General features: G+C 37.0%; 1 protein-coding gene across 1 annotated transcript in view; it reads left to right on the top strand.

Annotated features, from left to right (window-relative positions):
* The window catches only part of LOC121855480, a 179,957-nt gene that overhangs the window by 14,794 nt on the left and 151,897 nt on the right, over window positions 1-13,266 (top strand). The window contains exon 3 of the mRNA XM_042350455.1: window positions 5,493-5,563. Coding sequence (XP_042206389.1) covers window positions 5,493-5,563 — 71 coding nt within the window. The remainder of the gene's footprint in view (window positions 1-5,492; window positions 5,564-13,266) is intronic.

The following is a 13,266-nucleotide window of genomic DNA, read 5'->3' as shown; positions in this document are numbered from 1 at the left end:
ACTGGGGTTAGTTATACAGACTTTTTCTTGTGAAAAAGCCATAACTTTGAGCAACACATTACTGTACTCGGTTTGTATTCAATGTACTACATTAAAGGACTACAGTATAGTCTCGATTTACGCGGATTTGGTTTACGCGTTTGGCCATTTACGCGGCACCTTGCCAGACCGACAATTTTTATTTACACGGTTCATTCCATCATTTACGCGGGAAGCGGCACGGGCAGGGTGCGCACAAGGTTGCCCAGTCAACAAAACATTACCGAGTTCTTCACCCGCCACCCACCACAGCCGGCCCAAGTCAGTGATTGTGAGGATATGGACTTTGAGGGGTTTGACAAAAAGGCCCTGCAAGCCTCTGTGGTGGATAGTGATGCAATTGATACAAGTGGTACAGGTGAGGGCCAATAATCTGCCCTCTGCCTTGGAACCAACTCCCCATCCCCATGTGCCCAGCCATCTTTTCTACTAACATAAGTGTTAAAAACCTAATATTATTGATATTTCTCTTAAATATTAATTGTGTGCATACTATCATAAAATTAAGATGTTAATTTTACTACAACGTACGTATTGTGTCGAAAAAAGTGGAGTTTGCGTGTCGGCCCAGTCTCTATTTCAATTAATCCCACATGTTCTGTTATTTCGTTTACGTGTTTCTCGTTTTACGCGGACCTTCACGGGTTCAATTGACCGCGTAAACGAAGACTACTGTAAAAAAAAAATTATTTTTTACAAAATATGTAATGTCTATACTCAAATTATATGCTATCTTTCAAGGATTCCAGCAATGCAAGTTATATTCTGCTAAGTTTGGTCTGAAATTTTTTTTTGAGATAAAAAATTTAAGCCTAAAACTACCTTCACCCCTGGGAAGGGGGAGGTGAAGTTGACAGCCAGGCAGGGGGGGTAAGGTGTGGTGAGGTATTAACCAGCCAGCGACGAAGGTTACCCAGTGCGTTTTTATTTATCTGTCTTATAGAGAGAGTTTAAGTTTTTCGCTTATAAAATGTCACTGAATTGACTTGGGAGAATATACAGGTACTGTAACTTACATTGCTGGAATTCTTGTAAGATAGTGATTAATTTAAAGATAAACATGCTATTGTTTGCACTAGACATAACAATTTTAGTAATTTTTTACAGTATAGTCTGCATTTATGCGGTCAATTGAACCCGTGGAGGTCCGCGTAAAACGAGAAACGCGTAAACGAAATAACAGAACATATGGGATTAATTAAAATAGAGACTGGGCCGACCCCCAAAATCCACTTTTTCCGACACAATACGTACGTTGTAAAAATAACATCTTAATTTTATGATGGTATGCACACATAATTAATATTTAAAAGAAATATCAATAAAATTAGGTTTTTTTAACACTTACGTTAGTAGAAAAGATGAGTCGGCACGCGTGGATGGCAGCTGGTTCCGAGGCAGAGGGCAGGTTAGTTGCCCTCCGGTGAATCACTTTCACTACTCTCAGAGGTTTGCACGGTCTCCCAGACAAACCCCTCAAAGTCCATATCCTCACTGTCACTATCAATATCACTGACTTGGGCTGGCTGTGGTTGTGGCGGGTTGCTGGCGAAGAAGTCCGTAATACTACGTTGACGACTAGCATTGATGTTGTCGAGATACATCTGGATATACGGCTCCATAACTTTCGTCAGATGGTTATTAGACACTTCATACTGATCCTTGTCTGGGTCGTTGTCAAGGATGAGCTTAATTTTCTCCCCCAACTCGACGATTTCCTTCACATAATCATGGTTTGGTCCAGGTAATTCAAGGTTTTTTTCGGGTGGTGGGGGTCCAGCTGAAGCCGTTGTGAGGGGAATAGCGGGCACAAGAGAGAACTGTATACGCAGACTGAGAACAATGAGACTGGCCCTGCTAGGTCAGCGACTTCTGGTGGCAGGGCACGTCATGTTACATTAGACCAATCACAGCTAGTGGCGGAGGGAATGCGTGCGTGGTAAGGATGCGTGGCCCAATCACAGTCCGATAAGTCATATGACGTCAGCGATAACGTAAGAGCAACTTAATGCGCACCCCTCACTGCGCCGCTTCCTGCGTATGGTGAAGAATGGACCTCGTAAGTAAAAAATGGCGCTGCGCGTCTGGACCTCTCCAGCCGCTCGCCGCGTAAATGATGAAATTTACCACGTAATTAAAACATTTCATTCTGGCAAGGCACCGCGTAAACAAAAACCACGTAAATCCAGACTATACTGTAGTACATTTGAGTACATTACAGGTTTGCCCTTACAACAATTATTTCTTTTACACTTTTCACAATATGGATTTAGGATGGTGTGTGCATGTACAGTGATGCGACGGTTAATGTCCTAGATACGTTCTTGGAAACGTGACGTTAGCCGAAATGGACGTTATCCGATCATCACATAAACTTTTTATTTATACTTACGTGTATGTGGAATACTATATACGTACATATACACTTTTACTCTTAAATCACTACTGTAATGTGATACAGGTGATTAATTTTTATCTCTTGTGCAAAATACATGACGTTTATATTAAAATTATTCACTCTTTTACAAGGATTCCAGCAACGCCGGGCAGATGGGAGAGAGAGGGAAGGAGCGAGCGAGGGGGCGTGGGGGGAGGGGAGGTAGTACGTTTGACAGTTGGCACAGGCCCAGGTCTAACGCGTGTATATTTATCAGTTCTTAGGTGACTAAGCTTCTCTCTTATAAAAAGCCAGTGAAATGACCTGGGTGAATATAATTAACATAGCTGGGATTCTTGTAACATACTGATTAATTTGAATATAAACATGCTATAATTTGCACTAGACAAAACAATTTTAGTACCGTAATCAAATTAGTACATGTGCACTCCAGCTTTGCACTAAGAAATCTATGTAAATCTACCCAAAAATACAGTTGAAAAACTTTTTTATAAAATGTACTACAGTACTGTACACTAATGTACAACAATTTTTATCTCTTGAGCAAAATATATGACGTTTATATTCAAATTATTGGCTGTCTTGCAAGGATTCCAGCAATGCAAATTATAATCTCCTAACTTTAGTCTGAGATATTATATAAGATAAAAACTGTAAGCCTAAAAGCCTGGCTGGGGGGAGGGACTGACGGCTCCGCCACCCAGCGAGGGGTTGGGGGGGTTGAGGTGATAAGTTTGAGGTGAAGGTCTCTGTGTGTTTATTTAACAGTCCTACTAAGCTTCTTTCATTTTAAAATGCCAGTGATATGACCTGGAGAATATAATTAACATAGCTGGGATTCCTTGTAAGATACTGATTTATTTGAATATAAACATGTTGTAATTCGCACTAGACATAACAATTTTAGTACCGTAATCAAATTAGTACATGTGCACTCCAGCTTTGCACTAAGGTCATTTATTTCTTTTACGTTTATTTTAGTATGGTGTGTGCATGTAAATGGATGAAAATAAATGAAGAAATTTATGTAAATCTACCCAAAAATACAGTTGAAAAACTTTTTATAAAATGTACTACAGTATTGTACACTAATGTACTACATTTTTTATATCTTGAGCAAAATATATGATGTTTATATTCAAATTAATCTCTGTCTTGCAAGGATTTCAGCAATGCAATTTATATTATCGTAACTTTAGTCTGAGATATTATATAAAATTAACATAAAGAAATCACCAATCTTTTATCTTGAACACGAGGGTGGTAGGAAGAGGAGGGGGAGGGGGGGGAAGGGGGCGGGAGGTGTGGTGACAGAATGTCTGGCGTTTGTTTGTTTATTTATTTGAGATAAGATTTGACAGTTGGCGCTGAAGGCCTGCCTGCGTGTTTATTTATCATTACTTAAAAGTGACTAAGCTCTTCTCATAATTTTCCACCCAAACGACCTGGGTGAATATTACGTACATTGGAGGGATTCTTGTAAGATAGTAATTTATTTGAATGTTTTTTTTTTCAATTTAAATTTTAATTATTTATTCCTTGATAAAGGAAGCGGGATCCTAGTGCTGTCACTTGGTACCCCTGTACCATAACACCAGAAGCAACTGGCCAGTGTCACAAGTATATACAGTCATCCCTTGGTTATCACGCCTAATTGGGACCCCGCCGATAACAAAAGTACAGAACCTATGGGATTTATTCTAATTGGTTCAGGCACCCATTTTACGACCATTTATACCCACTAAATATATATGTAATGTTATGGTAAATATCATAAACGCACATAGGTATGGCTAGGTTTATTACAAAGTGATGAAAGGGGTACGCTTAATACTGTAGTCCACAAAACATGTAGCTATGCTTTTTTTTTATTTGGTCCCGAGTCATACGAGTCCGTTTTCTCTCACATCAGGATGCCCGAGTCCTCCGTTTTCTCTCTTAATCTTAGAGTGCACCAGAAACTTTACTATTTTTAGTAATGCCACAGAATTTGAAATTGCAACCCCAATTGCAACTTGCAATTGTTGAGGCAACTAGATGTGTCTGATTACAGCAAATGTGTTATTGTCAATTTGTAGGTGAAAGATTTTATCTTCAATAGATGTAGGTTAACATTTCACCTGTAGGCAAATGCTTAGAAAAGCCTAAGTAAGGAAGCATATTCCTTTAACACATAATATCTGACCAGTATGGGGAGGCGTCACTTTTTTTTTTGGGTGGGGGATGGGGGGGCACAGACGTATATGCGATCGGACATTGTTCGGTCAGACGTTAACCGGCGCATGACTGTAAATGAGTCAAAATAAATGGAGAAATTTATGTATATCTACCCAAAAATACGAGTTGAAAAAACTTGTATTAGAGTGTACTACACTAATCGACTAAAATTTTTATCTCCCCTGCAAAATACAGTATATGATGTCTATATTCAAATTATCCGCTGTCTTGCAAGGATTCCAGCAATGCAAGTTATATTCTCCAAATTTTTTGTCATTGACATTTTATAAGATAAAAACTTTAAGCCTAAAATTACCTTCACCCTGGTTTGGGAATGCTTCTTAATGAGACTACTTATCCCAGAACCCCCAATTTTTTTTGTCCGAATCTTCCGAAATCCAGATTTAACAGGTCCGGATCTTCGAGGGTTTACTGTATTACTTATGAGATTTTTTTTTTCTTGAATTTAGATCAAAGGTTTTGATGCCATCCACTATATTTACAATGATAAATGAGGCCCAGAGCTTACAAAAGGTTGGGTACCACTGCCTTGGGGTTTGATTTCACCTTCCTTAATACTTTTAGCTTATTATTTCACTTTACTTTTCTTATCTCGGTCTTAATCCTATTGGCCAACACTTTATAATAATCTCAGAGGTAAAGTTCACGACGATTTATTCTACCTATAGCCTTCCTTTGTCCAAAAATATTCTTCAAATTAATATTTATCCATTTGGGGTCATTGTTATTTTATCTGAGTTTTCTATATGGTATATGGTGCCTTTTTGCATTAAGTAAATCACTATTTAAATTGTTACCTTCTTTTTCTGTGTTACAGATGTTCAGGAGAAAGAGTGAAGTAACATCAAAGAATGCTGTGCAGTATCGCTTTGAAGTGGATGACAAGAGGTTTGTCTAACTCAAACTTATTGGTCTAGGTTAGGTTAGTTAAGTTAAGTTTGGTTAGGGTAGTTTAAATAAAATTTTCAGCATTGGTTTGTAGTGAGTGATACAGTCAGTTCTTCTATAACGCGATAGTTGTGTTCTTGTAAAACCTCATGTTATAGAAATTCGCGCAATAGAAATAACAGGGCTTATGGAGAAAATGGGGTTAGGTGCAGATTACTCGAAATCGAAAAAAATTTAGTAGTTAGCCTAACACAAAGGATAGCACAGTCTAAATAAATGTTACATTCATATCTAATAATGAAATCATACAGTAAATGTAACACTTTACCTTGAAAAAATATGAATATAACTTGATGGGGGAGAAGGGTGATTTTGGGGTTGATAACATTGAGCTTCTCTTCAAGTGTTATAGCCTTTCTTTTACGATCATCACCGGGAATGCGATCACCAGAATGCTTCTTGGAGATATTCATCTTTACCATATTCACAGTTGATACCACAAAATTGGAGAAATAGTAAGCAAAAATCGCGTTACAGCAAACAAGCGTTCGCGTTTTACAAATATCGTTCCTCTATTCATAAATCGCGTTATAGCCAATTCGCGTTGTCAAAACATGCGTTATAGCAGAACTCACTGTACACACATTGTAGATAGAAGCTGGTGGAGAAATTTATTTACAAATATCTGTTCTTTACATACACCATAGCTCAATTTTGTAACCTGTGCAGGTTGGATTGCTGTGGTCCTACCCACACTCCACCTTTCTGCTTTCTCACCACCAGCTCCATGATCTCCACCACTACCTCTATTATCACCACCTAAATCATAATTTCACCTTCCACCCACTGCAACTCACCCCAACACTGCTCCTCTCACTCATTCTACTGTAACTGTCATTCATGATACAATAGTGTACAGTATTGTTTATAATTTTTTTTACTCCATAATTTGAAATTTATGTAACGTAACAGTAAATCCAATGAAATATGGCAAGGAGGGAGGAGAGTTAAGTGCAGACGACACACTCAACTAGCAGCAGTCACTCACTCAACTCACTCTCCTTACTGGCACCAGTTGCCAGGCGTATGATCGAAATACAGTAAAACTCGATTAACCGACTTTCGGATTAACCGTCGATCCCAGACCCCTAAAATAAATAAATAAGTTTTATTTTCCATATCCCAGTGCATATAGTGCTTAGAATAAATTTTTTTTTGTTTACTCACTGCATATAGTGCATGAAATAAACAACTCTTATACAGGTTGACAATTCTTTATCCAGAATTATGAAAACCGAAACGCTCTGAAAACTTAAAGTTTCTTTTGGTACATCACTCGTGTGATATCGAACATGACTTGGACCTGATGCTACCGGGCGCTTGACTAACGCGGGACAGCTGGTGTGAGTGAGGCATCACTCACAATAATATGCATTTTATGGAAAATTATATATTGCACGTATATATTTTTTTGTGTACTGTACTTACACAGATTTCAAATTGGGCGCATTTTTGTTTTAATTGGGCGCCATGAGTACCTATCGAGCTGGCAACACTGATCGGGCCTTAGTCTTCGTCAAGATACTGCAGAGTATGCTACTCCTTCTGAATGCGTATTTGTGCTTCCATGTGTTTGCTAAAGTGACAATGACGCCAACTAAAGGCAAAAGGAAGCTTGTTGTGCTTAGCATTAATGATAAGTTGAAAATACTAAACCAATTGAAGGAAGCAAGATCAATAGCAAGCCTCGCGGTTGAGTATAATGTAGGTGTTACAACAGTGAAAGATCTGAGGCATAATCAGGATAAGATAAAGGGTTTTTCTCTTAAGTTTGATATTAGTGAAAAGGGAAAGGAAGCCACCTCAATCAGAAAAACATTGAAATTGCCGAAAGATAGTGAATTAGAAGAATAGGTTTACAGGTGGTTTTCACAACAAAGATCAAGTGGTGTTCCCGTTCGTGGTTGTGACATCCAGCATGCTGCTGAACGTCTTGCCCAGCATCTCGGTGTGGCACATTTCAAGGCTAGTTCTGGTTGGCTTTGGCGGTTTCGTAAGCGCCACGGCATCAGTAATAAGCCTGTGTGTGGTGAGAGTCTCAGTGCAGATCTTGAGGCTATAGAGCCTTTTTGTTAGAAATTGAACGAGGTCATTCAGTCTGCCAAACTTGAAAAATTTCAGCTTTACAATGCAAATGAAACTGGGTTATTTTGGAAGGCAGTCCCAAAGAACACACAAGCGGAAAACAAATCTTCTAGCACACCCGATCGGAAACTGAATAAACAGAGAGTGTCTGCATTATTTTGCGCCAACGCTGATGGCTCACACCGGTTGAAACCTGCGATGGTGGGGAAGTCGAGGCAGCCTAGATTGTTAAAGGATGTAATGCATAAATTACCAGTGTACTACAGTCAACCCTCACTTTACGCGGTCCCACATTCCGCGTTTCTACGTTTACGCGGTGCCCTGGCAGAACCCAGGATGCTCACATTCCGCAGTGGGTGTACCCCTTTACACGGGTGAAGTATAATTTTTTTATTTAGCTCATAAAATTCATACAAATTATCCGGCCAGAATATAATTTACATTGCTGGAATTCTTACAATTTGATGATCATTTTGAATATAAACATCATAGATTTTGCATTAGACATACAAATTTTAGATATAATGTTTACTCTTGAGTAAATATGTTATCTTTTGTGCAAAATATATGATATTTATATTCAAAATATTCCTGGTCTTACAAGGAATCCAGCAATGTCAATTATATTATCCTAACTTTAGTCTGATTTATTATTTATTACTAAAAAGGTAAACAGTCTGGTATTCCCACACATTTATCTAGTAGGGACGGTTGGTGGGGGGTGGGGGGGAGGGAGGGAGGGACCGGCGACCGACCATCTGTTACCGTGTGAAGAATATATTTTTTTTTATTAACTGAAGATTTTTATTTTAGCTCATAAAATTCATACAAATTACCCGGCCAGAATATAATTTACATTGCTGGAATTCTTACAATTTGATGATCATTTTGAATATAAACATCATATATTTTGCATTAGACATAAAATTTTTAGATATAATGTTCACTCTGAGTAAATATGTTATCTTTTGTGCAAAATATATGACATTTATATTCAAAATATTCCTGGTCTTACAAGGAATCCAGCAATGTCAATTATATTATCCTAACTTTAGTTTGAGGTATTATTTATTACTATACCTGGTTTTCCCCCCAAAAATTTCTCAGAGAGGGAAGAGCCAGCAGTGTAGTGTGAGAAGAGGGGGAGGGAGTCGAGTCCATTATTTGAATGGACATTAACTTGGCGACTGTATTTCTCTATTTCTCTTAAGTATTAATTGTGTGCATGTACCATCATAAAATTAAGATGTTATTTTTACTAGAACATAGGTATTGTGTTGGAAAAAGTGGAGTTTGGGGGTCAGCTGGTCTCTATTTCATTTAATCCCATATGTTATGTTATTCACTTTACGCGTTTCTCACTTTCCGCGGTACCCTGAGGGTTACATTAACCACGTAAAGTGAGGGTTGACTGTATTATAATAACCCTTCTGTTCGGTTCACCCGCGATATTTGCTTGGACTGGTTTCTGAAAACTGAAGTTGAAATAAGAAAATTTCAAATAGAAGAAAAGGAGGTGAAGCCAGAGGATGTAAAAGCCATTATTTTGTTGGATAACTCTCCTGAGCATCCAGGTGTTGAGAGCTTGACCAGCAGCGACGGCAAAATTAAGTGTATGTTTATGCCTCCCAATACAACATCTCATATCCAGCCGATGGATCAAGGCATAATAGTTGCTGTTAAGAGGATTTACAAAATCTACTTCATGGATGAAGTTATCGTGGTGCTAGAAGATGATGACGGGGAGGAGGATAGGCGAGGTGAGCGTACACTTGAAAACATTCGCTCATATAACATGAAGTCGTGTGTGTTTAATTTAGTCAGAGCATGGAAAAATATTAAGCAGTCAACCTTGCAAAATTGCTGGAAAAAACTTTTGAAAGATGAAGAAGTTGAGTTTGATTTTGATGGGTTTGAAAATGATGATTTATGTGCACACTTACGTCTTGCAGGGGAGCATCATGTTTGTTCTAATGATATAAGTGAATGGTTGGAGGTTGATGATGGTGACCCTGGTTACCAGATACTGTCAGAAGCAGAAATTGCTGCCAGTGTTCAGAATCAAGGCGATGATGAAGAATTAGAAGATGAAGATAATGATGATGATGATGAGGCGAGTAACTTTAAAGGTTAAAAGCTGTCTGATATGCGTGACTGGATCGACCGTATAATTGGACACATTGATTACAGCAATGATCCTTTCTTCCATCTGCACTACGAACATTTACGTACATTGAGAGAGTTGATTATAAAAAGGCAATACCAGAAATTCAAACAGGTGAAGATTGATACTTTCTTTTAACCTAAACCCTATAAAACACCATCATCAAGTGAGCCTGGGCCTTCTATCTCAGCTAACCCTCAACCCTCCTCCTTCTCAGCTGATGCTTCAGATAATCATGCCGATGATCCACTTGTCATGTCAATAGACGAGAGTGATTCAGATAACTAATTCTCTACATAAAACCACAACACAGTGGCTCTACTGTACATGCATTCATGGAAGGATTATGGTTCAGGTTGACAATCCCTTATCCGAAATCCTTGGGGCCAGAGGCATTTCGGAATTTTTCAGTTTTCAGAATGGTTAATTTTTTTTTTTTTTTAATGTGTATTAGCCCACCCGGACATAGATCACTGACCCACATCAGGGCCTGGGGGCGAAAATGTAATAAAAATTATAATAATAATAATAATTCATAGGTCTAGGTCGTGTTTATCACTTTTGATCTTTTTTTCATTCTTGTATTTCTTTATTATTATTATTTTTATTATTATTATTATTATTATTATTATTATTATTTTATTATTACATTTTTACATTACATTACAGTGGTCCCTCGGTTAACGAGCACAATCCGTTCCAGAAGGTTGCTCGTTAACCGAAAACTCGTTAACCGAAACCATTGTTTCAATGGGTTTTTGGGTAATTGGTTCCAGCTCGCCGAAAATTGCCTAAATTCAACAAAAAAGGTAGAAAAGTACACTTACTTTGAGGTGTGTATGTAGAAGGCTCCTGGATGATGATGATGATGATGATGATGATGATGGGAATTAGAATGGGGGTGGAGGAGAAGGGAGAAGAGAAGGCATTGGGGTGGAAGAGAAGTCACCCCATGGCACCATTTCACCCATAAAATTTTAGTTCTCTTGGTGTAATTAAGATTATTTTCTTTAAATCAACACTGCACTGCATTATATATTGTCAATATGTAAAATAAATTTCAAAATGACCAATAATTTGCTTGGAAACACAGAAAAAAGCGTTTAGTTGAAGAGAGTCTCAAGCATGATGTTACCTCCACTGAAAACAGAGAGAGACTAACGCCTGTCTGGTGTGTTAACAGGCTGGATGGCACGCCAGAAACTAGTTTCTTTACCTTCAATTATGTTCAATAATTGTTAAAATGACTAAAAAAGTTAATATTAAACTTTTAAAATTATTGAATAGTATAAACTTCTTGATATTAACTAAAATAGTAAGGAATTTAAGCCCTAAAACCGATTACTGTATTGGCGGACTAATACTACAGCTGGTGGACCGCCAAATGCAAGCGAAAACCTCTTGAAGTCGGCTCTTAAAAAACTCGTTAATCGAGGGATTGCTCGTTAACCAAAGTTAAGAATCTTGTGGAAGGTAAATCGTTAACCGAGGCGCTCATTAACCGATGGATCACTGTATTACATTATTTTATTATTATTATTATTATTATTATTACTATTATTATTATTATTATTAGTATTATTATTATTATTGTTGTTATCATTATTATTTTATTTTGCTGTATTTTTATTAAAATTTTTATTTACTATGAATGATTATTATTATTATAGTTATTATTACTATTACTATTACTATTACTATTACTATTACTATTACTATTACTATTACATTTTCGCCCCCCAGTCCCTGATGTGGGTCAGTGATCTATGCCCGGGTGGGCTAATCCCTGTTAAAAAAAAAAAAAAAACTTTCGGTTGTCAGAGCTTTTCGGAATTTCGGATGAAGGGTTGTCAACCTGTACTGTAAATACTATTTTATTCTTTTTTAAGGTTTTTGGATACTGCTTATGTGCCATACAGTGCTTCATTAATAAAAGTTTTGTTATTAAATTACAGTACAGGTGGCCTATCAAAAATCCGGCAACCGATAAACCGGAACCTTCAGTTTTCGGGCATGGATTTCAGAACGCACTTTCAAATATTTCTTTGTTTATTTAATGAAGATATATGTTTTAGCTCATAAAATTCATACAAATTACCCGGCCAGAATATAATTTACATTGCTGGAATTCTTACAATTTGATGATCATTTTGAATATAAACATCATAGATTTTGCATTAGACATACAAATTTTAGATATAATGTTTACTCTGAGTAAAATGTTATCTTTTGTGCAAAATATATGATATTTATATTCAAAATATTCCTGGTCTTACAAGGAATCCAGCAATGTCAATTATATTATCCTAACTTTAGTCTGAGGTATTATTTATTACTAAAAAGGTAAATAGTCGGGTTTTCCCACACATTTATCTGGTAGGGAGGGTTGGTGGGGGTGGAGGGAGGGAGGGACCGTCTGACCATCTGGCATGGTGTGAAGAATATTTTTTTTTATTAACTGAAGATATTTGTTTTAGCTCATAAAATTCATACAAATTACCCGGCCAGAATATAATTTACATTGCTGGAATTCTTACAATTTGATGATCATTTTGAATATAAACATCATAGATTTTGCATTAGACATACAAATTTTAGATATAATGTTTACTCTGAATAAATATGTTATCTTTTGTGTAAAATATATGACATTTATATTCAAAATATTCCTGGTCTTACAAGGAATCCAGCAATGTCAATTATATTATCCTAACTTTAGTTTGAGGTATTATTTATTACTAAAAGTTAAAATTGGTTTTTTCACCCAACATTTCTCTGGTAGGGATGGAAGGTGGGGGTGGGGGGGAGGGTTGGGACCGACCGACCGACCGACCATCTGGCGCGGTTGGAAGAGGGGGGGAGGCAAGTTGGGGTACTTTGATTGACAGATAGTGTCGTGAAGAATATATTTTTTTTATTAACTGAAGATATTTGTTTTAGCTCATAAAATTCATACAAATTACCCGGCCAGAATATAATTTACATTGCTGGAATTCTTACAATTTGATGATCATTTTGAATATAAACATCATAGATTTTGCATTAGACATACAAATTTTAGATATATTGTTTACTCTGAATAAATATGTTATCTTTTGTGCAAAATGTATGACATTTATATTCAAAATATTCCTGGTCTTACAAGGAATCCAGCAATATCAATTATATTATCCTAACTTAAGTGTTTAATTTTCTTTGTTTAAAGGACTGTACAGGTAGTCATTTTCTGTTAAACTTATACAGCAAATATAACCACCAGTTTTCCGGCATTTTCGAAAATCCGGCACTCCTCAGGTCCCGAGGTTGCCGGATTTTTGATAGGCCACCTGTATTATGTTCTTTGACTTTTCCTTTTTTTATTCACGGTTTCTGTGCTGTTTCATATTTATTTTCT

Source organism: Homarus americanus, unplaced genomic scaffold (genome assembly GCF_018991925.1).
Source record: "Homarus americanus isolate GMGI-L3 unplaced genomic scaffold, GMGI_Hamer_2.0 scaffold48406, whole genome shotgun sequence".
In the NCBI taxonomy this organism is placed as follows: Eukaryota; Metazoa; Arthropoda; class Malacostraca; order Decapoda; family Nephropidae; genus Homarus; species Homarus americanus.
Note: the sequence above shows the minus strand (reverse complement) of the source record. Positions and strands in the feature narration are given on the sequence as shown.